The following is a 26,191-nucleotide window of genomic DNA, read 5'->3' on the forward strand; positions in this document are numbered from 1 at the left end:
ATGACAGGGGAAAGAACTAGCAAGATTTTTTTCTTTTCTGTTTTAAAAGCTGTCCAAGAGAAAAGATGAGTTGCTTTATAGAAGATTCACATGCTTTTCATTCTTGGGGAAAGCAGGATTATGCAAACATTGCTGAGACATTTTGAGGGGGGTTGTTTAGGTTTACATATCAAGTAGCTGGAGAGGGTTCCATGTAGAGGAAAGGATTGGAGGACAGTGAGAGAACTTGTGTCCAAACATTATTATGTTAGTTATTCTCTCTGATCTTAGGCAAGTTGATTAATCATTGGGCCTCATTTGCCTTTATATGTAAGGAAATATATACCAGCTTGGTGGTGTCAAACTCAGGTAGCAGTATATCCCCCTGGATCACATATTGACTTAGAAAACTTCAGCTTTATGTTATATTTTTATTAAATATTTGTTACAAAAATAAGATGAGTCTGTACTGGGAGAATTATGGGCTCTGGACACCACTGTTTGACATCCTTGGACCAGATGATCTATAGTATCCTTTGCATCTCACAATTTGAGTTTGTGATTAGCTCAAAAAAAAAAATGCATAGCTAGTGTGGTAATACATTTTAATTAAAAAAAAAAAAGGAAACTGTGGGCACTTGGTGATGGAAGATGTAGCAAAAAAAAAAATACTCAAAATAATTTAAATATTTGTAAAAAATGTGTGTGGTTTGTGCACAATTTTTGATGAGATCCATTTGGCATGGATGTATATTAGCTCTAGTTTTTCCTGTGCTTCAGAAGCACCTTCCTTTTGTGGAATCAAGATTATAGGTGGAACCAACAGGATGATTTCAGAAAGGGCTGGAGAGACTTACATGAACTGATGCTGAGTGAAATGAGCAGGACCAGGAGATCGTTGTATACTTCAACAACAATACTATATGATGATCAATTCTGATGGACATGTGGCCCTCTTCAGCAATGAGATGAACCAAATCAGTTCCAGTAGAGCAGTAATGAATTGAACCCAAAGAAAGAACTCTGGGAGATGACTATGAACCACTAATCCCTCTATTTTTGTCCACCTGCATTTTGGGTTTCCTTAACAGGCTAATTGTACACTATTTCAAAGTCCGATTCTTTTTGTATAGCAAAATAACCCTTTGGACATGTATACGTATATTGTATTTAATTTATACTTTAGCATATTTAACATGTATTGGTCAACCTGCTATCTGGGGGCGGGGGTGCGGGAAGGAGGGGAAAAATTGGAAGAAAAGGTTTGGCAATTGTTAATGCTGTAAAATTACCCATTCAATATAGCTGGTAAATGAAACGCTACAATAATAATAATAATAAATAGATTGACTTTTTTTTTTTTTTTTTGGCTTCTAGAAACTTGGCATTACTGCATCAGGTGGGGGGAAGTCTTAGATATTGCTTCCCAGTTTAAAAAAAAAAGTGAAAGTGCTTCTGCCTTTTATGCAGAACAAAGAAAATTCATCCTTAACTTTATGTAATCAAAATATCCCTTAGTATTTTACCTTTTTTTCTCATAATATTCCAAACTATACCAGTCAGCCTCTGAGACTTGCTGGTGTAACTTCTTGTACCTTCATTTATATCCTAGCTTTGTATATCTTTATTTATGTAGGGTATATACTCTGTACCTTTCTAAATTACTTTGTCTTTTCAGAGATTATAAATAGATTAGTTTTTGTTTGGCTTGGAGGAAGAGAGTCTTCATGGTGCTAAGTAGTTGAGTATCTTTTTCCTTGTGGCTGTAAAAATACAGCAATGTTTTCAGTCAGCAGGAAATTTTAAAGTCATGCTTTACACACTATTGAGAGAACTGGATGTAAGGAATTCAATTTAATACTTGTTTATTAAGCACCCTGTGAAAGACTGTTAGCACTGGATACAAAGACAAAAATTGAAACAGTTCTTGTACTTGAGGAACTTAACTTCTACTGAGGGTATAGGGCATGTATACAAATAGAAATAACTCAAAAAAAAATCTCAGTAGTAAGGAGCATTGACTGAGGATTCTGTAAATGGGATGGGGGGATGGGGGAGTGGGATGTGGAGGTGGAGATGGGAAGAAGTGGTACCTAATTGAACCTGGAAAGTAGAGATGAGCAGCGGGATGCATTCCAAGCAGAGGAATGGCATACAAATGTATTGATTTTGAAGGATGTTATTCAGATTGAATGGGAATGTAGAATTTTTAAAGGGGAATGATCTGAAATAAAAAAGGAAAGATAAATGAACTTGTAGATCATCTTGAAAGATTCCATACTAAGGGAAAGTTTGTATTTTTTTTTTCAAAATTTGATCCTATGTAGGCACTTGTGAGCCACTGAAGGAGGTAACATCAGATCTGTGCCTTAAGATTATTTTGGCAGTATCTAATAAGGATAGATTGTAAGAGAGAATGGGTAATAGGAAGAACAAGTAAAAAAGTGACAATTTGGTCTTCATATAGCTGCAGAATTTCTACGATTTCTGCTGCCACTGATTCTAGTCTTGGTTTTCTCTTTTCTACAAGCACCTTTCTTGATTATGTATTTCTTATATTAGGAAGAATTTGTGCCAAGACTGACCTTTGTGATCTAAGTTATTTGACCATATATTCTTTTTTATCAATAGTATTTTATTTTTCCATATACATATAAAGGTAGTTTTCAACGTTCATTTTTATAAGACTTTGTGTTCTAAATTTTTCTCCCTTTTTCCTTTATCTCCCCTGTCCCCAAGAGAGCAAGCAATCTGATAGAAGTTTTATAAATATTTGCAATCCTTTTAAATTTGTCATATTGTGCAAGGCACTTGGTATTCTTTTCCCCGAGTTTTTCTCATACCTTAACAGAGAAGCATCTATTCCCTAGGTCTTAATTTTGGCTTTATTTATTTCCTGCAAAAAAAAAAAAAAAAAGTAAGTTTAGAAAACTTGAAAATGAGGAATCTAGTTGGAGAAAAATGAAAGCTATTGTTGAAAGAGCTTCTTGGTAACTCTGGATATGAGAAAATAACTAATAAGTCTGTGTGTGCAAAGTTTTTAGCAAGAATTGAATTTATAGAAAAATGTCAAAAGAATAGAAAATTGATGAGACTATTTTTGATGGTATCAGAATAGGAAATAGAGTTCTATTATCAACTTGCCCACCCATTTTACTTTGTCTTAGATTGTTTTATTAATTCTTCATATTCAAGGAAAAATAAGGAGATATGATAATTTCTACAATGATTACATACTCACTTGATTCTCTATTTGACATCATTACATTTGCTTGATAGTTATTAGTAAGTATTGATGTTTGTATTACATAGTGATGATTATGTGAGAAGTTGTATGTGAACTAAAAGATAGCAAGGCAAAATGTACAGGGCATCCCTTGGAGAGTCCAAGGAAGACTTGGTTTGAAACCTTGCTCTGCCATTTCCTGTATATGAGATATTAGGCAAGTTGACCAGCCCCCTCTGACTTGTATGTTTCTTCTCTTTGAAATTTTTCTAGTTTTCCCTGAAATTGGAGACTTTATAAAAAACAATCTCCCTTAGAGGCAAAACAAATAGGGTTTTTTTTCTATTTGCATGTCATATACATATCTTTTTAATTAGTTAAAATATTTTCAGAAATCCTGTCCAGATACAAATCCTATAAGATCAGTACTGCCTTGTTTATCAGCCATTATCTGAAACATTCCTCTATCATGATCCTAGATATCATTAAAATCTCTTAATTTTCTGTACCAATATTTACCAATTAATAAACTGTTCGTTTAATTTGTTTAACCACCAAAAAAATTACTTATGTTAATCATTGAACATAATGGAAGACTTGCCTGATTCTTCTAGTTCATGTTTTCTCTTTTCAAGTGAAGATGTATATATTTATTATTCATGAAGCATTTATTTAATCTATGCTGTGTTCTAGGCATTGTGATAATTAGGGATCCAAAGACAGTTTAGAAAGTCTCTGGTGGTAAGGAGTTTATACTCAAATAGGGTAGACTTATGTGGATGAAGGTATGTGTGACATCTAATTTACACTGTCTAGTATATAAATAGTTGTTTGTATGTTGTTGCCCTTAATAAAATGTGAAATTGAGGGCGGGGATCCTGTTTTACCTTTCAGTAAGTCATTTATAATGACCTGTCATCTGCCAGACAATTTGATAAGTATTGGAAAAAAGAAAAAAAAAAAAGAAAAGAAAAAAAGAAAGGAAAAGAAAAAGTTCTTATTCCCAAAGAGCTCAGTCTAATGGGAGAGACAGCATATAGTTGTTTAACTATGTACAAACAAAATAGATATGGGATATTTTGAGATAGTCACTGATGAAAAGCATTGAAAAAAAAGTGTTAAGAAGAAAGGAAATAGGAAAGGCTTGGAGAAGATGGGATTTTAGCTGAGACTGGAAAAAAGCCAGGAAGCATAGATAAGACAGGATATTGTATTTCAGATATGGAGGCAAGTCAGTGAAAATTTTGGGAAAAGGTAATGTCAGGTGTAAGGAATAGCATTTCACAGAGATAATAATTGAATCCATGGGAGTTGATGAAGTTATTAAGCAAAATAGTACAGGAAGAATAGAAGAGGGTCTTGGCCAGAGCCTTGAGGGCTCAGGCATGTTCTGACTAAAGATCCAATAAAAGGATCAGGTAAGAAGACAGGGTCACAGAAGCCTTAGAAAGAAAAAAAGTAACAAGAATAGCATGATTAACAATGTCAGAGTAGTCAAGAAGGATGAGTACCGAAGAAAAGGCATTTGGCAAATAAGAGGTCATTGGTAACTTTGGAGAGGGCAACTTCAAATGATGAAATCAGAAGCTAGAGTGCTGAAAATAAGGAAAAGAGAAAGGAGAGGAAGTGAAGGTATCTGTTGTGTGAAATCTTTAGAAATTAGGAATGAGAGCTAGTGGAGAATTGTGATCAAGTAAAGGTTTTTTGAGAATGGGGATGATGGGCATATTTGTGGGTAAAAGGGGATCCAGGAGGCAAGAAAGACTGAAAATTAGGGAGAGAGGAGATGTCTTCTGGAGAAGACAGAATAGAATTAGGATCATTTGTGCATTTGGAGGGGTATTCCTTGGGAAGAGAAAGGGTTACCTCTTTATATGAGACGAGTTGAAAGAAGAGATAGTGGCAGAATGCGTCATTGTAATGTGAGATGAAGAAAAGGTGTAGGGATAAGAGGGAACTCTCAGAGAATGACTTCATTTTTTTCTGGGAAATGTGAAGTGAGGTTCTTTTATCTGTGCAAGGTAAAGGGGAGCTATGGGCAGTGAGAAACTGGAAAACTACTGTGGTCAGTGGAATACTGAAATGAGTGGAGAGTTGTGAAAGGATTGCTTCTATCTTGGTCCTTGAAGTCATAGAAAGGTATTAAACTTATTGAATGTGGATATAAGGGGAAATATAGTCAGATACATACTGAATAAGAATCACTTTGACAGTTGAGTGGAGAATGAACTGGAGTAAGTAGAGACTTGAGGTGAGGCAGGGGTGGCTAATCAGAAAGCAAGAGTTTACTCAAGAGGTGACAAAGACCTGAACTAGGAATAGTGGCTGTGTGGATGAAAATAAGATCATAGAGGAGAGATGACATGAAAGTAGAGATTAAGGTATGTGGGATGAATGAGGAATGGAGGATGGCACAGAGCTTATAAGCCTAATTGATTAGGAGGATGGTATCCTTTTAGTAGTAATAGTGAATTTCAGAAGAGAGATGAAGCTGGGAAGATAGTAAATTCTGTTTTGAACCATGTTGAGTTTTAAATAACTTTTTGGACTTCCACTTTGAAGTAGTTGACAAACAGTTGATAGGGGATTGGAGCTCAAGAGAGACTGGGGTGCATTCACAAATGGTTCTGCGCAGAGATGACAGTGGAAGTCATAGGAGTTGATGAAATGACCAAGAATAAAAGGAAAATGTAAAAAAGGGCCAAGGGCAGACTTTACCTAGAGGAGTTGGCTAGATCAAGTGAGAGGATGGGAAGACATGAGCATGTTTGTTAGGAAGTAGGGAAGCAGTCTAGAAGGTAGAAAGAAGATTAGTGAGACATTAGGCTTGATAGAAAGAGCAGTCTTTTTGGAGATCACTTGTGCATGGAAAACAGTTAAGGTTGCTCAGTGGTAAAAGCACTGGAGTCAGGAATAATCAAGTTAAAATCTAGTCTCAAACATTTATTAGCAATGTGACTCTGGGAATATCACCTAACTGATGTGTACCTTAGTTTCCTCAATGGGGATAATTGTGGTGCATAACTCTCAGGAAAGTTGTGAGAACCAAATGAGATATTTGTAAGGCAATTAGCACATATTAAGTACTTAATACATGCTGGTTTCCTCCCTTCCTCTCTCTTTTCCTTCCTTCCTCTCCTCATTCTTTCCTGGAAACCCAGGGTGTGACTTGGATATTGAGAAGTCAGGCAAAAGGAGAACCAATCAATATGTTGCAGAAAGTCCAAGAATGATGGTGATTGATAATAAACTATTATATTGGAGCAACTAAGAGATCATTGGTAATTCTGGAGAGGATAGTTTCAATTGAATGATGAGGTGGGAAATCAGATTGCTGAGGTTTTAGAAGAGAGTGAAAAGAGAAGAAGTGAAGGGCCCAGTTTAGATTATTTTTCCAAGAAATTTTGCTGAGAAGGGGAGTAGAGATAACAGGGCTCTAGCTCTGAAGGTGGGGGAAATCAGTGAGAGTTTTTTTGTTTGTTTTTAAGAAGAGAGGTGTATGTGTATTTCTAGGCAGTAGGAAGGGATCTAATAACTAAACAATGGTGATGGTGAGGGCAATCTGATGGAGAAGAAGTAGGGATTGGGATAATAAAGAGTATATGCAGATGATTGGTTGGCTGTGATCAGAAGACTGGCTATTTTTTCATGTGAGGCAGAAGTCAAGTAGGAGATATAGAAGGGATCAGAGATAACAAGGAGGCCAGTGTCACTGGATTAGAGAGGTGTGCATTGAGGGTGTTAGCAGAGAATATAGGGAGAGGAAAAATTATTGTAGGACTAATGACCAAGGAAAGAACTGAAGAATGAAGGGAATGGAAGTTATGATGATGTTAAAGAACAGTTTTGGGTTACAGGTTAGGGGTTGTAAGGCAAAGGAAAAACTGGGTTGATAAAAAATTATGAACAGATAAAGAAATTTCGGAACTGGTGGACATATATATATGGAGGATAGAAAAATCAAGGATCATCTTTGTTGCTATGGCAAAGTGGAGAAATAAGTCATGGAATGGAGGAATTGTTAAGAGTATTTCAAGAACCCTTAATAGATAACAGAAGCAGATTTGTGAATATACAAAGTATTTAAGTTTAAGTATTTTAAGTGGCCAGGTGCATTTTCAGCTTAGTTTTTTAAGGAGATAAGTTTTTTGTTTTGATATGGACTGTGGCACCAAAGAATTCCATATGATGATTTAGTAGAGAAAAGTACCTATTTAAGCAGAGACCTCAGTGGATTATAGTGCAGGTTGAGTTAACATAATCTGAGTTCTGTTTCATTCCATAAGGCTACAAATAAGAATTGAAAATGTTATCTCAACTTTAGAAAAATTATTATTCATGTATAGATTTGGAGAGACTCTCCCCCCTCCCCCCCCCCCCGATTTTGTAGCCTGTAAGTGAAACTATTCCTCAACACAAACGTCTATGTATGACTTAGTTGAACCTATAGTAATAAATGGTAGTATGACTTAGACCTAACAGTGCTATTCTGCCTTCAAGTAGCTCATGTTCTAATGGGGGATACATTTTAGATAACTAAGTACACACATGAGATATACAGAGTAAATGAAAGTAATCTGAAAGAAAAAGCATTAGCGGCATTACCAGGTGGGATTTAAGCTGTGTCTTGAAGGAGCCAGGTTGCTGTAGAAGGTAGAAGAGGGAGCATTTCAGGCAAGTAAGACATCCAGTTATAATAGAAAAGGTAGAACTGTCAAGCCTGTGTATCCTTATTCCATATGTTTAATTTTTTTTTCAGATTAATTTTGGAAAATGCCAAGCAGGAAATTTGCTGATGGTGAGGTAGTAAGAGGACGTTGGCCCGGGAGTTCACTTTATTATGAGGTGGAAGTACTTAGTCAAGATAGCAAATCCCATCTTTACACTGTGAAATACAAAGATGGAACTGAACTTGAATTGAAAGAAAGTGACCTAAAGGTAAGTGCTGTGTTTTTGTACAAAGACATATTTAAGAAATAACTACCAATGTTATTGGTGTCTTATTTAACTTACTAGGAAATTGCTGTTATAATTTCTGATCATTTTCCCTCCTAGTTTGAGATTCTTAAGATACAAGTAGGGAATTTTGGAGCCAGTGAACCACAGAAATAGAAATAAAAACTAATAGTGTAAATTCTTTGAGAGAGAATTGTAAAGCATTCCTTTTGTATTATTATCTTATTATTAAAATAATAAACACAAATAATATACTTTTTTAGTATTCCTAGTCAATAAAAGAGACAAAGATGCACAGAGAAGAGAATAGCATGGATAAGAAGTATACTTAGTGGGATGACTTTTATCTCCCAATGGCCTCTTAGGAATTGTAAACAAAATCAAAATCAAAAGTTTTATTGTGTTTTCACAACTGAGTAGAAAAGATGACATCAGTCTCATGCTCCCTCAACTTCCCAAATAAAAGTTATCAACAGGTATTAAACTTATGTGCCAGGCTCTGCTAAGAACTGGGATTACAACAAAAGATGAGAATCAGTCCCCATGCTGTACCCCCCCTTCCCCATTCCTTTAGATGCTTACAGCACAATTTCATGTGGGGAACGATAAGCCAATAACTTTGTACAGGTTAGCTACATGCAAGATAAATTAGAGATCATTTCTGAAGGAAGGCACTAAAATAAAGGAAGACTAAGTAAGTCTTCTTGAAGGTGATGGAATTTCAGATTCTGAGATGATTTTAAGCCAGAAATGAGGAGAGAAAGCTTCTAGGTAGCAGTGAAAATACTTAGAGATAGAGTGTCTTGTGCAAGGAATAACAAGGAGGCCAGTGTCACTGGATTAGAGAGTGTGTGGAAATGAGTAAGACAGAAGGACAGAAAGGGGACAGCTTAGAAAGTACTTTAAAAGCCACAGAATTGTATTTTTGATTCCAGAGGTAATAGGGAGTCATTGCAACATAATTCTCCTTTATTAATAATTGGAATTTGAAACTAGAAAACCAAAAGTAGAACATGTTGTGGTTATTCTCTGCTTTAATAAAATTTATAACTTGAAAAACTTGCTTTCTGAGATTCTTCTTGACTAGACTAGTCCAGTTTCGCTCCATCTTAATGGAAACAAGTGTTTCTCAGTTATGCCTCCTCATTAGGATGAAGGCCAACAATTCCAGATGTGCTTTTGATGTGTCAAGTTTGGAAATCTAGTTTATGGTTAAGATTTGCCTTTTAAAAGTAAGTTATTATGAAACATCAGTTAAGCAGTGAAGCATCTTACATTTACTTTCAAGCCTCACTAATGTGTTTTGTGTACAACAGTTGTGAGCAAAAACAATTTTTACTGGACTGTTTGAGTTGGCCAGATACTTATTGGTACCAGTGGTTTTTCAAAGAATTTAGATCTTTGTTGATCTTAATTATAACTCACATATAGTTCTCCTGAAAAGATTTAACAAAGAGTTAATTAAGTTATGTGGGCTGAAAAAATGCAGTCATCTTGAAGTTTGGGAGGGAGTGTCCTTCAAAGAGTGGATTGAACTAGTCAGTACATACCAATATGTAGCTCTGTGGAGGGAGATTTTGAGTGTTAAAATTTTTTTCATAAGTCCTCAATAGCCTAATGCTAAATTAAAGAGGTAAGCAGTAAATATTTTTGCATATTTAATACCTAAAGTATGTTGAGGCCATGTTTATGAGTGAACCTACTTTTTTCCTATTAAAAAAGTCTGTCTATATCTCTGTATTTTATACATTTATATTTGTACAACTAACTGTGGAATTTCTTTTTTCTCTTTCTTCCCCAACTTCTTACAGCCTTTAACATCATTCAGGCAAAGGAAAAGTGGTTCTTCATCTAGTTCTCCTTCTAGACGCCGAGGGAGTCGATCTCGTTCTCGATCCCGTTCCCCTGGCCGTCCCCCAAAAAGCCTACGTCGTTCTGCTTCCCAGCATGCAGAAATTAAAGAAAAGAAGGAAATGTTGGAAATCAACTTGACTCCTTTGGTACTGGGACTTTTCTCATGAAGACTCTAAGACAGACCTTCATAATATTTAGGAATATTTAATATTCTTAGAGTAAATTTTAGCTATGCAAGTCTCCATCAAAATTTTAACATATTATAGCCTTTTCCTTTACATTAATTTTTGTTTTGGGTGTGGTCTTCTAATTTCATTAGAATACTGGATAAAGAAGCTAATTTGATTTAGCATCTTTAGAGAGTTTTCTGAGCAAGTGAAAGGTTGTCCACACTTATACAACTAGTACATGTCGGATCCGGCCGTGATTTTGTCGGATCCGTCTTCCTGATTTTGAAGCTAGTGTGTGTTACTGCTATTACACTGTATTGCTGTTAAAACAACACTAACCTTATTTATAGTTATACAAAATTGTGTTTTTCTTAGCATAAATATGAAGTAATAAATTGCAAATTTATAAAAAATGATAATGAAAAATAAGATTTCTTAGCTTTATTTAAAAAGATGATTTAACATTACATGTAGGGATTTTTAGTGTTATAGTTTTGAAATAAAAATACTCTTCCAGAGTAGATGAAAAGAAACAAAAACCTACTCATTGGAATAAATTTCTATTAAGTATAATCATTTTTTAATTCATACACAAATTTGTGTGAACTGGTTGTGAAACAGGAATCAAAAGCCTTGAATGAGACTGTGGGCAAGTCATTTCTGGGTTTCTCTTTCCATCCTTATGTAAAATGAGGTCAAAGTAGGTGATGTCTGAAATCTTGTAAAATTCTAAAATTCTATAATTATCTTCTTTGATATAAATGTTTATATTAAATGGAACAAATTTTAACTTCATTCTAATCTGTCAACTTAAGTAATCAGAAGTGATGCTATGAGGATGTTTTTAATTAATTGTTAGTAAAAATATTGAATGTGAATATAATTAAATGTGCTTAATGTAACTACTGGTATTTAAATTGTTACATAAAATACATATAACAACTTTAGTCATATCAATCTAACAGAATTCTTTCCATAATGATTATTTCCCATGTATGCACACATTAAAACATCACCTTCTCCAGCAATTTTGACCTTTCTGTTCCACCACAGCTTGATAATGGTCACTGATTAGATCTTCTGGTCTTAGTTTCCATGACCTTAGCTTTCCTATATGTTGGCAACAAGATTGAATGATTGACTACTGTTGGCTATTGATACTATTGAATAGTGAATACAAGCTTATAACTGAAACTATTAGATAAGTGTAGCTCACAGTCATAGCATGAAAAGTAGAATAAACTAGGATGGACTTATAACTTGGCCTAGAGTTTAATGTATTAATGTTATACTCCATTAGCATTCTAAAGGAAGTATTGCCCTTGAAAGAAAATTTTCTTTTAGTACTTAATCAGTGTTACATGATTTAATAAATTTTCCTAAAGTGTTAAGAGTTTTATTATTGATTCATCTGTATTGTTTTCTATGGAATCTCTGACAATGTGATGTTATCCAGTAACACTGCTGTAAGCTCTTAGTCTACTATTAGAAAAATGCTGTCTTCAGAAAGAGGTAGAATAGTGCTTTGCAAAGAGACAGATTCCACATTAGCAAATTTTATTCAAACATTAAAAAAATGAAACTTCTATAAGTTAGCAATTTTTATTGAATATAATTGGCATGATTTGTCAGCAACAGTAATCCTTAAGTAATCATCATTTCTTTCATTCCTGTGATGAACTTACTAATTAAATTTGTTACTGTCAATTGTTATGGGATAGTGATTTTCTTTTCCTGTTTCACATATCAGTTGGTTAATTTTTCTGGTTATCAGAAAAACTTAAATATTTTTGCAAGGTCACATGTATCGTTAACTTATGGTTACTGCTTAAACATTATTATAACATTTTCTGAATCCTCAAAAGTTATTAAAATGTGTATTATTTTCTAAATTAGAAACAAAGTGGAAACAGCATTAGCAGATACAACGGTGAACCTGATCGAATAGAAAGGAATGATGTATCTCACAGAAACATTCAGGTATGGAAACCTGTTGTTTTGTTAAGCATTCCCTTTTTTGCTAACATGGCTTTTCTAGAAGAAATGAACTATAAACCGTAATGCTTTCTCATGAACTGTTATTTGTGTTTTTTATTGATTAAATTGTCATTAAAGGATACTGACATTTTAACTTGCAGAAAAAGCTGTCTAATACTAGTATTAATTCTGATGGTTAATTTTTTTTTTTTTTTACAAATTAGGACAAATCTTATTTATCACAAGAAAGCAGCTATCTGGCTACACAATATAGCCTTCGCCCAAGAAAAGAAGAGATCAAATTTGAAGAAATAATTTCTAAAGAAGAGAGAAATATTATAAAAGGACCAAAATCCTTAAGAACTTTTGAAATGACAGCTACAGAACCAGAGGACTTCGAATTTGGAGGAGGATTTGGTATGTATATTAGAAAGTACTTATTTAGTTAATTGAAATTACAATCATAAATCTTAAAAAGGACTTTGAGGACATTTTAATCAAGTTTAGTTAATATTCTATTATAACCTCTTATGATTTTAAGGAGTTGATTGTTTTTTAGATTATCCATTATGGGTTACCATTCTGGAATTTTTACTTGAACTGCAAGTGTTCATATTTAAAGTTGAACAATCATTTACCTTTACACTGAATCATTTAGGACGGTCCAGTTTTGGAGAAGAAAAACTAGCAATGTTACTGGGTCTCCTCTAGTATCTTTTTCTGATAAATGATTTGGAAAAAAACAAATAGAAGATCTCAAAAGACTGGAGTTGACTCAACAAATTAGTGATATATAGAGAAAAATAAATTAAAGAGGAAGTATTCAGCCTGTTGTATTAATTTTTTAGTAAACACTTTACAGAAAATCTTTTATTACCATACTTCTTTTAACTGAAGCATGCATTAATTGATTTGTGCCAACTGTTATATTTGTTTTATAATTTGGTGTATTTGAGGAAAGTTTACAATCTTTTTTTTTAATATCTAGTTGAAATACATTAGAACTCAGTTCATTCTTTGTAACTTTTTAAGAGTATTAACTATAGAAATAATACTCTTAAGATCCTGGATAATTCCTCATTTCTTCTCAGATAATCTAGTGCTCATTACTATAAAGACTAAATATCTTGATAACTATACAGAATTGACCAAATGACGAAAGTTGTCTTTTTAGTCTCTAGAAATGAAAAATGTCTGTTACTAAAATGAGTAGCCTCTCATATAATTTCAGACTCTTTCAGTAAGTAGTTGAGGGGCAGCTAGATGGCATAGTGGATAGAGCATCATCCCTGAAATCAGGAGGACCTGAGTTCAAATCTGCTCTCAGACACTTAACATGTCCTAGCTGTGTGACCCTGGGCAAGTCACTTAACCCCAATTGCCTGAGGGGGGAAAATTAGTTGAAAAGTTGGTACAAGTATCTGGAGGTGTATCAGAAAAGAGGTGCTAATAAGAAAGAGTGCTACTTTTCCCATTGGGATAGTGCATTTGTCTTTTTAATATATATATATTTTTAAGACTGTTTAAACTTTTCATCAGAATTTGATTCTTGACTATTGATTATTTTATAGGAGCTTTTTCCATTATGATTGGTCTGCCGGTTATGCTCTTTATGTTATTGTTGATGTGTAGGGAAGAGGATCCCAGTCTTGCGAATCTTCCTCCTCCTTTGCCACCTTTGGCTAATTTATGGGAAACCAGAGTGTTTGGAGTCTGTCTACTCTGGTTTTTTCTCCAAGCCCTCCTCCATCTCCTGCCAATTGGAAAGGTAAGTTTTATTGTTAAGCATGATAGCATGAGAATTTTTCAATTTTGCCCATGTAAATAAAAATTGAACAATGATTCTGTAATTAAATTTCTTTATTCTCCATAGAATTTGTCATAATACTTTGCACATAGTAAGTCCTCAAAAACCACATGTTTTGAAGTCTGAATTTCTATATTTCGTAAAAACATTTTCTAATTAAGACTTAAGCTATTCTACTTAGATTTATATAACTTTTCATATGAATTTCAGTTGAGTAATGGGAAGTTGGATACAAAAATAAAATTCCTTTTACTCATATCTTATGTTTCAGATTGTACTAAAGATGGATATAGTATAAGAAACTTGAGTGGACATCATATTTTATATTATAGGAGCTTTTAATTTCCATAAAATTGCTGAAATTGTTGAGTATTTCATAGTATTCTGAATTAAACACATACACATACTTTGCCTTCTATATGCAATATAAGAAAGCTTATTAAAACAGATAACTTAAAGGTTTTATTCTTGGTCCTTGTAAGTTTGCCAGTTGCTTGTAAACTGAAAGGATTAGTTTTATTATATAGAGGCATACCTTTGGGGGGAAAAATGGCATGTAGCAAATATAATGGAACTTCACTAAAACAGTTGATTATGAAATTTAGTATATATTAAAAAGTGGGTTAATCTTGAATTTGTTTCAGGGAGTTTAGATTCTAATGTAACAACAAAAATGTGTTTGTTATCATATGATATATAATATTAATTCTCAGTATTTTGATGGTAGGTTTGCAATATGTAGTAAAATGTTACTAAATCAGCTTACTTGAAGAAGAAGTACTAGTTGTAATTGTAGGATATTTATGAAGAAATGAATTTTATTTTTTACTTTGTTATGTAGGATAGCACAGATTAAAGACCAGGAAAGAATTGTCAGATTGATTTAATGAGTAGATACATTTTATTTGACAGATACCACAAGGACACTGCTAAATTGTGGATTCTTAAATAGGTTATATATATTTCAAGTACCCTATTCTGACTTATAGTCAGCCACTTAACTTTTATAAAGCACTGTGCTAAGCATGGGGAGATAAAGAAAAGCAAAAGACAATTAACTCCTGCTTTCAAGGAACTCACAATTTAATGGCAGATATAATGTGCAAATAATTATATGTTGAAGAGATAAATTAATTTTGATAAGTCAAATTATGAGTTCTAAATTAGTGAAATTTTAATTAAGGAGTGAATAGCTATTCTGGGGAGTAATATTCTTCTGTCTTTGGGAAAATTGTTTATTTGTTCAGTTCAGGACGTAGTTATTGAATGTGCTATCTGTATAGTTGTATTATAAGGTGGGATGTGCCAAAGGAAGTAGCTAGTTCTTACTGTTGAGGATGGAGAGATAATATATCTGTGCATTTGGCTTTCTATCAAAATAAGTACCACAATGAGAGTTCTATACAAGTACTACTGTGGTGTAGAAGAGAAGATGAAGAAATGAGCTGAAGTTGCCCAGAAGCTACTGGAAGATGCAAACTTGGAAGGAGCCCTGGAGGGCACTTGTCTAAACCTCATTTTACAGATGAGGAAAATGAGCCCTAGTTAGGTCAAGTGACAGACTCAATATCATAGTAAGTTGTGGAGTCAAGATTTGAATTCATGTCCCATGACTTCCAAATTTAGTTTTCTTTTTATTGTACTGTAAGTTATCTGAAAAGACTTAAGGAGTGAGTTGAAATATTGGAATTTTATTTGAATAGATTATGTCCATATTTTAGGGGTACTTAAATACTAGTTAGAGGAGTTTTTTTTTTTTCTGTGGGTATTGGAGAGTCAATGAAGGTTTGAGTAGCATTGTGAATGTGGTGCTAATTTGGGAAAATCTGGTAATGATGTATAGAATGGTTTAGAAGGGAAAAAGGACTGGAGACAGAAACAATTTAGGGAAGCTGTTGCTATGTAGTAACAAATCTTGGACTAGGATAGTCTGGTATTTGGGAGAGTAAGATGATTGGAAGAAATATTTTGGAGTGAGATCAATAAGACTCATTGCATATACTAGTAAAGAAAAGGGATGAGGTGAAGAACTTGCAGTTAAAAACAGGAAAAATCTTTGAGCATGGGGATGATGGGGAGTAGCATCATGTCTTTAATAAGAGGAAAGTGAAGCATTTGTTAGGGTGCATTTGAAAGAGGCAGGTTTGGTGAGGGCTATTTTGATTGAATTTTAGTTGATGTGCATGCTTTTAATCATTTTTTTTTTCTTTCTCCTAAGGTAGTAGAAGGAACACCTCTTTGTAGTGGAAGAAGACTAAAGTATAGATTAAATGGTAATTTTTGTTGAATTAATACAGTTGTTACTTAGAGGCTTCTCTACTCTGTAGGGTGGATTAGTTTAGCAATATGGCACTTGAAATGTTTTCTATAAAATATATATATATATATATATTTATAGGGGCAGCTAGGTGGCACAGTGGATAGAGCACCAGCCCTGAAAAAGTCAGGACCACCTGAGTTCAAATCAGACAATTACCACTTCCTAGCTGTGTGAATCTGGGCAAGTCACTTAACCCCAATTGCCTCAGCAAAAAACAAAACAAAACAAAAGAAACCCCAATAATAATAATAATAATAATAAAATATGTATGCAGTTCTAGAGTCCTAAACTATTTACTCACATTACACCTTAAGCTAGGTACTTTTAGAATTTTATGAATTATTGTATAGATAATGGTTTTTACTTTCATTAGAACAATGATTAACAAATTATATCTTTGTAGACTATACCTTGTACAATAGGTTTCTTCTACTTTCTCTGGACCTTTGGTTTTGTTAGTATGAATAGCTATTCCATGCATACAAACTGCCCCCTCTTTATGCCTTAGTAAATGGTCTTCATGACCTTTTTTGGCCAAAAAAAAAAAATTCATTGCTTAATGGCAATCTCTTGGTAATAAACCTTTCCCACATTTAGTTTGGCTGGTTCTGAAGAATGTGATCAGATTTAATATTGGAGCCTTTCTAGACTCATGGGCTTCCAGGGCCTGTCTTCCATTGTTGCCTCCAAGAACCCAGGGCAACTCAATCTATTATGATAATGGAAGTGGGGTATTATATCTACCCATATCATGATTTTCCAGTTATAAGTAATTTCTCCCCCAGCTTAATTTTCTGATTTATAGTAATGTGTATATTTGAATGATTGTCTGCTCTCCCCTCTTCAATATCTAGACCTTTGAGAGAAGCAGTTCTGCTTTTGATATTTTTAGCATTTGCGTTCAGTGAACATAGTTGGATTATGTATGGGGGGATAGCTTGGGAACTTGAGAGGCACCTTAAGAGTTCATCTGATTCAGCATCATATTATAGGGAAGGAAACTATAACTTGTCCAAGGTTGCTGAAATAATAAGTAGAATAGACCCAGAGCCTCTCACTGCACATATAATGCCCTTGGTGGACTCTTAAATTTTTAGGTTCATTTCAACAAAATGTAAGCAATTATACCATGTAAATAAGTGGCTGAGAAAGTTTTACTGATACAGTGTTGATCTGGATATTTTGGTTTGTATAAATTTCTATACCAGAGTATAAACTCTAGTTTTGGTTAACAGACATATATTATAGTTTCTTTATAGGTATACCATATGTGTATATGCATAATATTGATTTACATGGATACACACAGACACAAACACACACAAAAGAAATGTAATAGGAGCTTTACTGTCCAGAAGCTTACAATCCAATGCCTTTATCATTATAGCTTCTGGGATAATGGGTAGGGTACTAGAACTAGATTTAATCTCACTGGGATACTGTCTTCATCATAAGATTATGTCTTAAGTTTTTGGAAATTTGTTAAATTATATTGTTTTAGTTTTTGTTACTAGATCTCTTGACATAAGCATTTTATAGTTTTTCTCCCTTGAATGCCAGTTTTTATTTATATATATATATAGATATATAGATGCTTTTTTTTGGGGGGGGGGAGAGGCAATTGGGGTTGTCACTTGCCCAGGGTCACATAGCTAGGAAGTGTTAAGTGTCTGAGGCCAGATTTGAACTAGGGTCTTCCTGACTTCAGGACTGATGCTCTTTCCACTGCATCACCTAGCTTATAAACCACCTCAGTTTATATTTTTCTAAGCAATTTCATTTTTATTTTCTTATGAGAGCCATTGTTCTCAAAGATTGAGCAAAGTACTAAGACTTGGGGATCTGAGAAACATATTACATTAAAATAATACTTATATTAAGAATTAATGACTGAAGAAATCAGCAAGCAATTCTATGTGTATATATATATGTATAAAATTTTTGAATAAATCATTTCTTTTTAACCCACACAGACATTAGGAAAGAGAATAGTTATGTTGTTCTTATCACTTTATCAGGTACAATATGTAATAAAAATTGGGCAAAGTACAACAATTAGAATTTAAAAGTCTACTGTTTTACTTAAACCCCAGTTGCAAAAGATCTAATTTTAAAAATGAACACAGTAAAGATAATTCTTGACTCTGTTTTACAGAAGCATTCTTTATAAAAGAAGTTACCATAAAATTCCATTAATACATTAAAATTGCCACATCTCCCTGCTCTACTTCCTCCCCCCCGCAAAAAAAGTTTTTTTCACCTTAATTATGTGACAGGTACTGTGCTCACTTTGGGAATACAGATACAAAAGAGAAATAATCCTGTCCTTAAGGAGCTTATATTTCAGTGGGGTAGATAACTGAAAAAGCCATTAAGTTAGGGAAGTGGACCTATGGGGTAGTCATTTCATATACCTTTTCCAAAAGCAAGAATTGTATTGATTTAATTGCTCTTCCTAGAGTTAGAGCTAGAAAGGGGTGGGGAGGGTGGTTAGAGCAGTAGGAAATGTTCATGTACAATGATAATGTGATTGACTATATGTAATGAGATCTTAGTTTCAGTGATCAAGATTCTTAATGTGTGTATTACGGTTTTGGAAGTTTGGCTTCTAGAACTTCATGCAAACTTCTGTTATGCTTCTGAACTCAGTGATTTGCCCTGAGAAGTAGCAACTCAGTGTAAAGATTAAGTGATTATCATTTCATATTTTGAAGTTTTAGGTATCTAGTGATTAAATTATTAATTTGGTTCTTATTTGTCTTCTTAAAAGAGAGTACCAAATGACCGATAGCATCATAATGTCTTGACTTTATTGATTGTATATAGTGGAGACTGAGTCTTTAAAAATTCCATTGTTGTAGCACTTTACATTTTCTCTCATTTAATTAACTGCTAACTTTTTTTCTTTTTAAAGGATTTTATGCTTTTATTTTGACATCTGTAGTCATTGGAACATCTCTGTACTGGGGGATAGAGCTCTATTATGTGTATGACCACTTCCTTCAGTTTGCAGTTGCAGCTACAGTATTTTCTGTAACCTTGAGCATTTATCTTTATGTCCGATCCTTGAAAGCACCCAAGGATGAGCTATCTCCAGGAAAATCAGGTGAGCATTCCTTTAAAAAAAAAAAAAAAAAAAAAAAAGTTTTTTTTTTTCTTTGGCTTTTTTTCTTTTCTTCTTCTTTTTTTTTTTAACATGGCTTCATGTGGAATTTTGTGAACTCTACTACTTGAGGCAGCTACTAATTTTCCAAACATTTGGGGATTGAACCTTTTTGAAATGGGAAGGTGGGAAAGAAATTTAAAGAAAAAATAGAAATACCTTCTTTCTAACTCTTTGATATGTTCTCTTTCCTTCTTCTCTGCTTAGGTATTTAATGTCATTGTACCATTTTTAGTAAATTGCTTATAGGTCCTAGGGCTTAGAGCAAGATAGTTTTTCACATATCATTTGATATAATTTCTACATGTTACTGATGAGGAAATTACTTGCTTGTGTTATACCAAGTAGAAAGTTGGAATTTGGATCCAAGTATTCAGGTTCCAAGCACACTTTCTCTTATACTAATTACCTATTCTTGGCTAATAAGCATTGTAATTTATGAATAATTTTATTTCAAATCCTGATTCAATAAATAGTTGTTTTTTTAAAGTACATAATGCTGAGAATTTAGGTTTCCATGATCAGAACTGAAATAATTTTGAAAAAAAATACTTTTTCTTTTGCAGGAAATATTGTGTATGATTTCTTTATTGGCCGTGAATTAAATCCACGAATTGGACATTTTGACCTCAAATATTTCTGTGAATTGCGTCCAGGATTGATTGGTTGGGTTAGTCCTTTCTTAAAATTAGTAATATAGATGATCAACTTCTGTATTAAGATTTAAAAATCCCAAGAAACAAAAAACTAAATAGCTGATGCTTTATTTTTAACCCTAAATATAAATTCTTCCTAAATTTAGTCATGCAAAATTAGATGATTAGATGATTTAACATGAGCCTCTCTTTAAATAATAAATATCTAATCCTTCAATAATGGGAATCATGCCTAGAAGCAGATAAAAAAAGAAAAAAGCCCAAGAATTAAACCAGAGGTATTGAAAAACAATTTTCTTATATCTAGTTCATCTTCTTAGCACTGTCCAAGATGGAGCTCAGGGAATAGAGAGCTAGAAATTGGGAATGTGGTAGGGTAAGGGAATCTTTAAAGAGATACAGGTAGTCATAATTTAGACTGCAAAAGCTGGTCAAGCTGCATGGAAGGAACAGTGGGTTATGATAGTAAAAATTAATTAGTTAACTTTTATCCTGGAGACTTACTTAACACATCTGAAACAGCAGTTAATAGTATGATATACTACATAACATGTAATTTGGAATGTAATTGGAATGTACATATGGAGATCAGTAGTTAAGATACACTGTCTTCAGGTGGGTATATCTGTTTAAGTAGGAGATTTACAGATTTTCTTTATACTTTTTAATTGTTTTCATTTAAATGTAAATGTTTTCTAAGAAAGTTCTCCTTTGATGCCTCATCATGCCTGGAAATAACTGGTTTCCTAAGAGCTATGTCTGTGAAAGCTAAAGTGTTCCCAGCCCTAGCAGATAGTAAATATTCAGGCATGAATTATTTTGGCTTTCTGAAACTAGCCATTTTAAATTTGGGAAAGTTGGTCTCAGGATGATGGTACGTACAGCAATTCTCAACAACAGTGTACCAAGTCAGAGAAATTAAGATCTGCATGGTGCAAAGAGGAACCATATTCAATTTCAGATCCTTTAAGTGAGAATAGAACTTTTTTCACCACTTATTCTGGATTCATTTGTACTTTTTCCCCCCACATCTTTGCTTTTAGGTCGTTATTAACTTAATAATGCTTTTAGCGGAAATGAAGGTCCAAAAGCGTGAAACCCCATCTGTAGCAATGGTATTGGTTAACAGTTTTCAACTTGTGTATGTGGTGGATGCTCTCTGGAATGAGGTAATTATTCCCAATAACAGAGTTTTAAGAAAATGTTAATATATTTTATATATGTATAAAAATCTTATGTTTTTAAGATCTATTGATGTTGGCTTCTCTGATGTTTACTCTTGCTCTCCCAACCTATTGTTACTGTTCATTAATCCAATTATGGTTAGTATCAGTCTTCTATTTTATTTTTTAATTTTTAATTTTTTTAATTTTTTAATTTTTATTTTTTTATTTAGAATTTTTTTTCACAGTATATATGCATGAGTAATTTTTTTTAATAATATTATCCCTTGTATTCATTTTTCCAAATTATCCCCCCCCCCTCCATTCCCTCCCCCCGATGACAGGCAATCCCATACATTTTACATGTGTTACAATAAAATCTAGATACAATATATGTGTGTAAATCCCATTTTCTTATTGCACATTAAGTATTAGATTCTGAAGGTATAAGTAACCTGGGTAGATAGACAGTAGTGCTAACAATTTACATTCACTTCCCAGTGTTCCTTCTCTGGGTGTAGTTATTTCTGTCCATCATTGATCAACTGGAAGTGAATTGGATCTTCTTTATGTTGAAGATATCCACTTCCATCAGAATACATCTTCATACAGCATTGAAGTGTACAGTGATCTTCTGGTTCTATTCATTTCACTCAGCATCAGTTGATTTAAGTCTCTCCAAGCCTCTCTATATTCCTCCTGCTGGTCATTTCTTAAAGAGAAATAATATTCCATAACCTTCATATACCACAATTTACCCAACCATTCTCCAATTGATGGACATCCATTCAACTTCCAGTTTCTAGCTACAACAAAAAGAGCTGCCACAAACATTTTGGCACATACAGGTCCCTTTCCCTTCTTTAGTATTTCTTTGGGATATAAGCCCAGTAGTACTATGGCTGGGTCAAAGGATATGCACAGTTTGATAACTTTTTGGGCATAGTTCCAAATTGCTCTCCAGAATGACTGGATTCTTTCACAACTCCACCAACAATGTAGCAGTGTCTTAGTTTTCCCACATCCCCTCCAACATTCATCATTATTTGTTCCTGTCATCTTAGCCAATCTGACAGTTGTATAGTGGTATCTCTAGTATCAGTCTTCTAAGCTGTCAGAAAGCCTTTCCAATTTAGATGTTCTGTCTTTATTTTATATATTTCTATGTAGTCTCTGACTGTTCACACTCAAATTTTACACTTATCATTTTCACTTCAAAATTTCACTCAGATACCCTGTTTTATTATAGTTTTTAGAAGATACAGATGACAAATCAGACATGATTCTTGTCTTCAAGTAATTTACAGTTTGGTAGGGCAGATTGTTAACCAGAATGAAATAGCATGGCATACTAGTAAGAAAGTGACATATAGCATGTTTCTTTAGTTAGCTCTTTGTAGAGCTCTGATTCCATCCACATTCCTCTGGAAACAATATTCATAATAATGTTTGGATCTCACTTAGGAATTTTTATGTTGTGTGTCTTGCTAATTCTACTAACTAGAGCTGATATGTGGATGAATGGGTGCAGGGACTGAGTAATTTCCCAAGAAATTTTAACATGAGCCTCTCTTTAAATAATAAATATCTAATCCTTCAATAATGGGAATCATGCCTAGAAGCAGATAAAAAAAGAAAAAAGCCCAAGAATTAAACCAGAGGTATTGAAAAACAATTTTCTTATATCTAGTTCATCTTCTTAGCACTGTCCAAGATGGAGCTCAGGGAATAGAGAGCTAGAAATTGGGAATGTGGTAGGGTATGGGAATCTTTAAAGAGATACAGGTAGTCATAATTTAGACTGCAAAAGCTGGTCAAGCTGTATGGAAGGAACAGTGGGTTATGATAGTAAAAATTAATTAGTTAACTTTTATCCTGGAGACTTACTTAACACATCTGAAACAGCAGTTAATAGTATGATATACTACATAACATGTAATTTGGAATGTAATTGAAAAGCTTCATAGAGTGCTATTGAAGTTCAGAGGAGAGGGATATTTGTTAGAATTTGAGTTAGGAGAAGATTTATGGAGGGGGGAGCAGAAGGATGCTATTTTATATAAAAGAAATAATGTGACCAAAAGGCCTAAAAAATGAAATGTCCTGACAAGAAGGTTTTTGACCCTTATCATGATTCTAGTTAATGATGAATTTATGGACCTCTTATTTTGTTAAGAAAAGCCCCAGACTGCTTTGATGTAGGTGTTGAAGCGACCAATGTAGTAGAGAAAGCTCATAGGCAACAATAACTTCTTATTTTTTTCTACTTTTGTCTATAAGTCTCTGAAGATGATAAATTCTACATGAAAGGCCCTGGTGTCCTGTTTCCCTTACCTTTTTTAGATTCAGGGAGTTGAGGTTCTCCACCACTATATTAATGTTTGAGATCTTTCTTGGAGAGCGTGCTGATCTTAGTCTTTCTTGGAACTTGCAGGTGGTTTTTGGGTGCACTGCTGCCACATATTGCTTCCATTTCTCCCTCTGAGTCACCTAGATGATTTTGGTTTTGGTTTCCTAAACTTCTCAAATGAATATATCTTCTTAATATATAGTATATGTGTCCTTTCTTCTTATCCATTTCTTTTCTTTTTTGAATAAAGTTCATAGGGACATGAGTCTAGAACTGGAATGAACCTTGGTTGTTTTTAGTCCCTCATTTTATTGTTGAGGATAAGAGTGGAAGATGGCGAAGGCAAGGCCAACCAGCTCCAGAGTTAGGAAGTCCACTGATTTCAGAGACACTGCTCTTTATACTATTTTAGGTTTGAACTAGATGGGGAAAGGGAAGGGAATAAGCGCTTAATGTAGCACCTTTGGTGCTAAGCACAACCACCCTGGGAGGTCACACAGTCAAGAAGTCTGAGCCTGGATTTAAACCCAGGTCTTTCTGACTCCAATCCCAGAGCTCTATATACTGCCACCAGCTGAGGGCTCTTAAATTCCATGATTCTGGGTAGCGTTTAGGACCTAACTCCTATGCTAGCGCTGTATACTTTTTGTGTTCTTGTTTTCTGCTTTTTCTGTTTCTTCCTTAGCTGTTAGGTTGTGAACTCTCATCTCTTTGGGGAAGCCATGTGGTGCAGTGTAACACTGAGTCAGAAAAACCCGTGCGACCCTGGGCAAATTACTTATAACAGGTTTTACTGCCTCAGTTTCCTCATCTGTAAAATAAGGGAAGATGATAATAGTGCTTACCTCTAAAATTTCTTTAAGAATAACATGAGATACAGTAACACATTTAACATGTATGGGATTGCCTGTCATCTAGGGGAGTTAGTATAGGCAGGGAGGGGAAAATTTGGAAAAGTGAATATAAGGGATAATGTTGTAAAAAAAAAATTACCCATGCATATGTACTATCAAAAATTATAATTAAAAAATTTATTTAAAAAAAAAGAATAACATGAGATAATCTTTTAATGCAGTTTGCACAGCACAAAATAAAATGCTTAACAAATGCTTATTTCCTCATGGTCACATCGATAGATGGGAAGACATGTGAAACAAAGATCTTGGCTTAAAACAGTGAATCTCTGGGTGGGGAGGGAGACAAGACTAAAAGAGTATTTTAAATTATTTATAAAACAATAATAGGCTCTGAATAATTTGTGGAGTGCTTAAATTTCAGGACTTTAGAGTAAGGGCTTGATCACATCTTTTTTGCCTCCTTCCTGTCTCTTGCTTGTTTCAGATAACTGAGATCATATGACAAGTCATAATTTTAAAAATAGAGTTGAATATGACTCTTTCACTGGTATCTTACTACTTAATGTTTACTCATGAGTTGGCATAATTCACTTTAATGCTGTCATATTAATTTTATTAGAGCTTACTTGTTGGTCCTTTTCAGGGCTAAAGTTTTGTTTAGTTACGTCTTTTTCCTACTGTATTTTTAGGAGGCTTTGTTGACAACTATGGACATTATACATGATGGATTTGGGTTCATGCTAGCTTTTGGAGATTTGGTGTGGGTGCCGTTTGTCTATAGTCTACAAGCCTATTATTTAGTCAGTCATCCTAATGAAGTTTCTTGGCTTTTTGCATCCATTATTATTGCTTTAAAACGTAAGTCATTTTATTTGTTTGGTATTAATAATTATGTATGGAATTTATTGTGCCACAATATTTGTTTATAGCATCTGTCAATCATTAAAAATGCCCATAAGTTCAAGGTAGGAATAGTACCTGCCTTCAAGGAATGTCAGTATTTCATGTTTAGGCCATTAAGCAGTTTTCCACAAGTGCTTTTGAGAAGTATGTCCATAACAGTTCAACATTCACTAGCAAGTTTTGTTTTTTTTTTTTAAATTAAACATTTGATATATGTAAACTGTAGGAAACACAGATGAATAAAGGAAGATCCCTGCTTTCAGGTTTATAATCTAGTAAGGAAGTTAAAACATGAACACAAGTACCTTTAATTAAAGAACAGGATTGTATGTGATAAATATTGTTAGTCAGAGGAAGAGGAGATCTTAGGGAGAGAAGGGGAGAGGGAGAGAGAAGAACAGAGAAGACTTGGAGAAAGTTAGCATTTTAATTAGGCCTGGAAATATGGAATTCATTAGGAATGGGAGTAAAGCGAAGTTCAACACAGGGACACCAGGTGGAGTGGTTAAGGAGTTGAACTTGGAGTTAGAAAGACCCGAGTTCATATCTTGCCTCCAAAACTTACTTTACTTTGTGACTTTGGCAAGCCTTTAAAAATTTTTTTAAATCATTTTTAAGTTTATAAAGCACTTTATAAATGCATTATTTGATCTTTACAGTCCTGAAGGTAGGGATTGATGGTTTATTTATTATTAGTCTTTATTTTACAGCTAAGGAAAGACTCAGAGGATGAATTATTTGCTCATGTTCCCACAGTTAGTGAGTGATGAAGGCACAATATGAAACACTATCTTAACTGATTCTAAGTCT

General features: G+C 33.9%; 1 protein-coding gene across 3 annotated transcripts in view; it reads left to right on the forward strand.

The window, feature by feature from the left end:
- The window catches only part of LBR (lamin B receptor), a 59,579-nt gene that overhangs the window by 26,250 nt on the left and 7,138 nt on the right, over positions 1–26,191 (forward strand). For all 3 annotated transcript variants that reach the window (XM_074262630.1, XM_074262628.1, XM_074262629.1), the window contains exons 2-11: positions 7,965–8,143; positions 9,973–10,161; positions 12,082–12,165; positions 12,387–12,579; positions 13,734–13,930; positions 16,188–16,242; positions 19,204–19,395; positions 20,019–20,122; positions 21,152–21,277; positions 25,168–25,336. In XM_074262630.1, coding sequence (XP_074118731.1) covers positions 7,979–8,143; positions 9,973–10,161; positions 12,082–12,165; positions 12,387–12,579; positions 13,734–13,930; positions 16,188–16,242; positions 19,204–19,395; positions 20,019–20,122; positions 21,152–21,277; positions 25,168–25,336 — 1,474 coding nt within the window. In that variant the 5' untranslated portion in view covers positions 7,965–7,978. The remainder of the gene's footprint in view (positions 1–7,964; positions 8,144–9,972; positions 10,162–12,081; positions 12,166–12,386; positions 12,580–13,733; positions 13,931–16,187; positions 16,243–19,203; positions 19,396–20,018; positions 20,123–21,151; positions 21,278–25,167; positions 25,337–26,191) is intronic.

This window comes from Sminthopsis crassicaudata, chromosome 4 (genome assembly GCF_048593235.1).
Source record: "Sminthopsis crassicaudata isolate SCR6 chromosome 4, ASM4859323v1, whole genome shotgun sequence".
Taxonomy (NCBI): domain Eukaryota; kingdom Metazoa; phylum Chordata; class Mammalia; order Dasyuromorphia; family Dasyuridae; genus Sminthopsis; species Sminthopsis crassicaudata.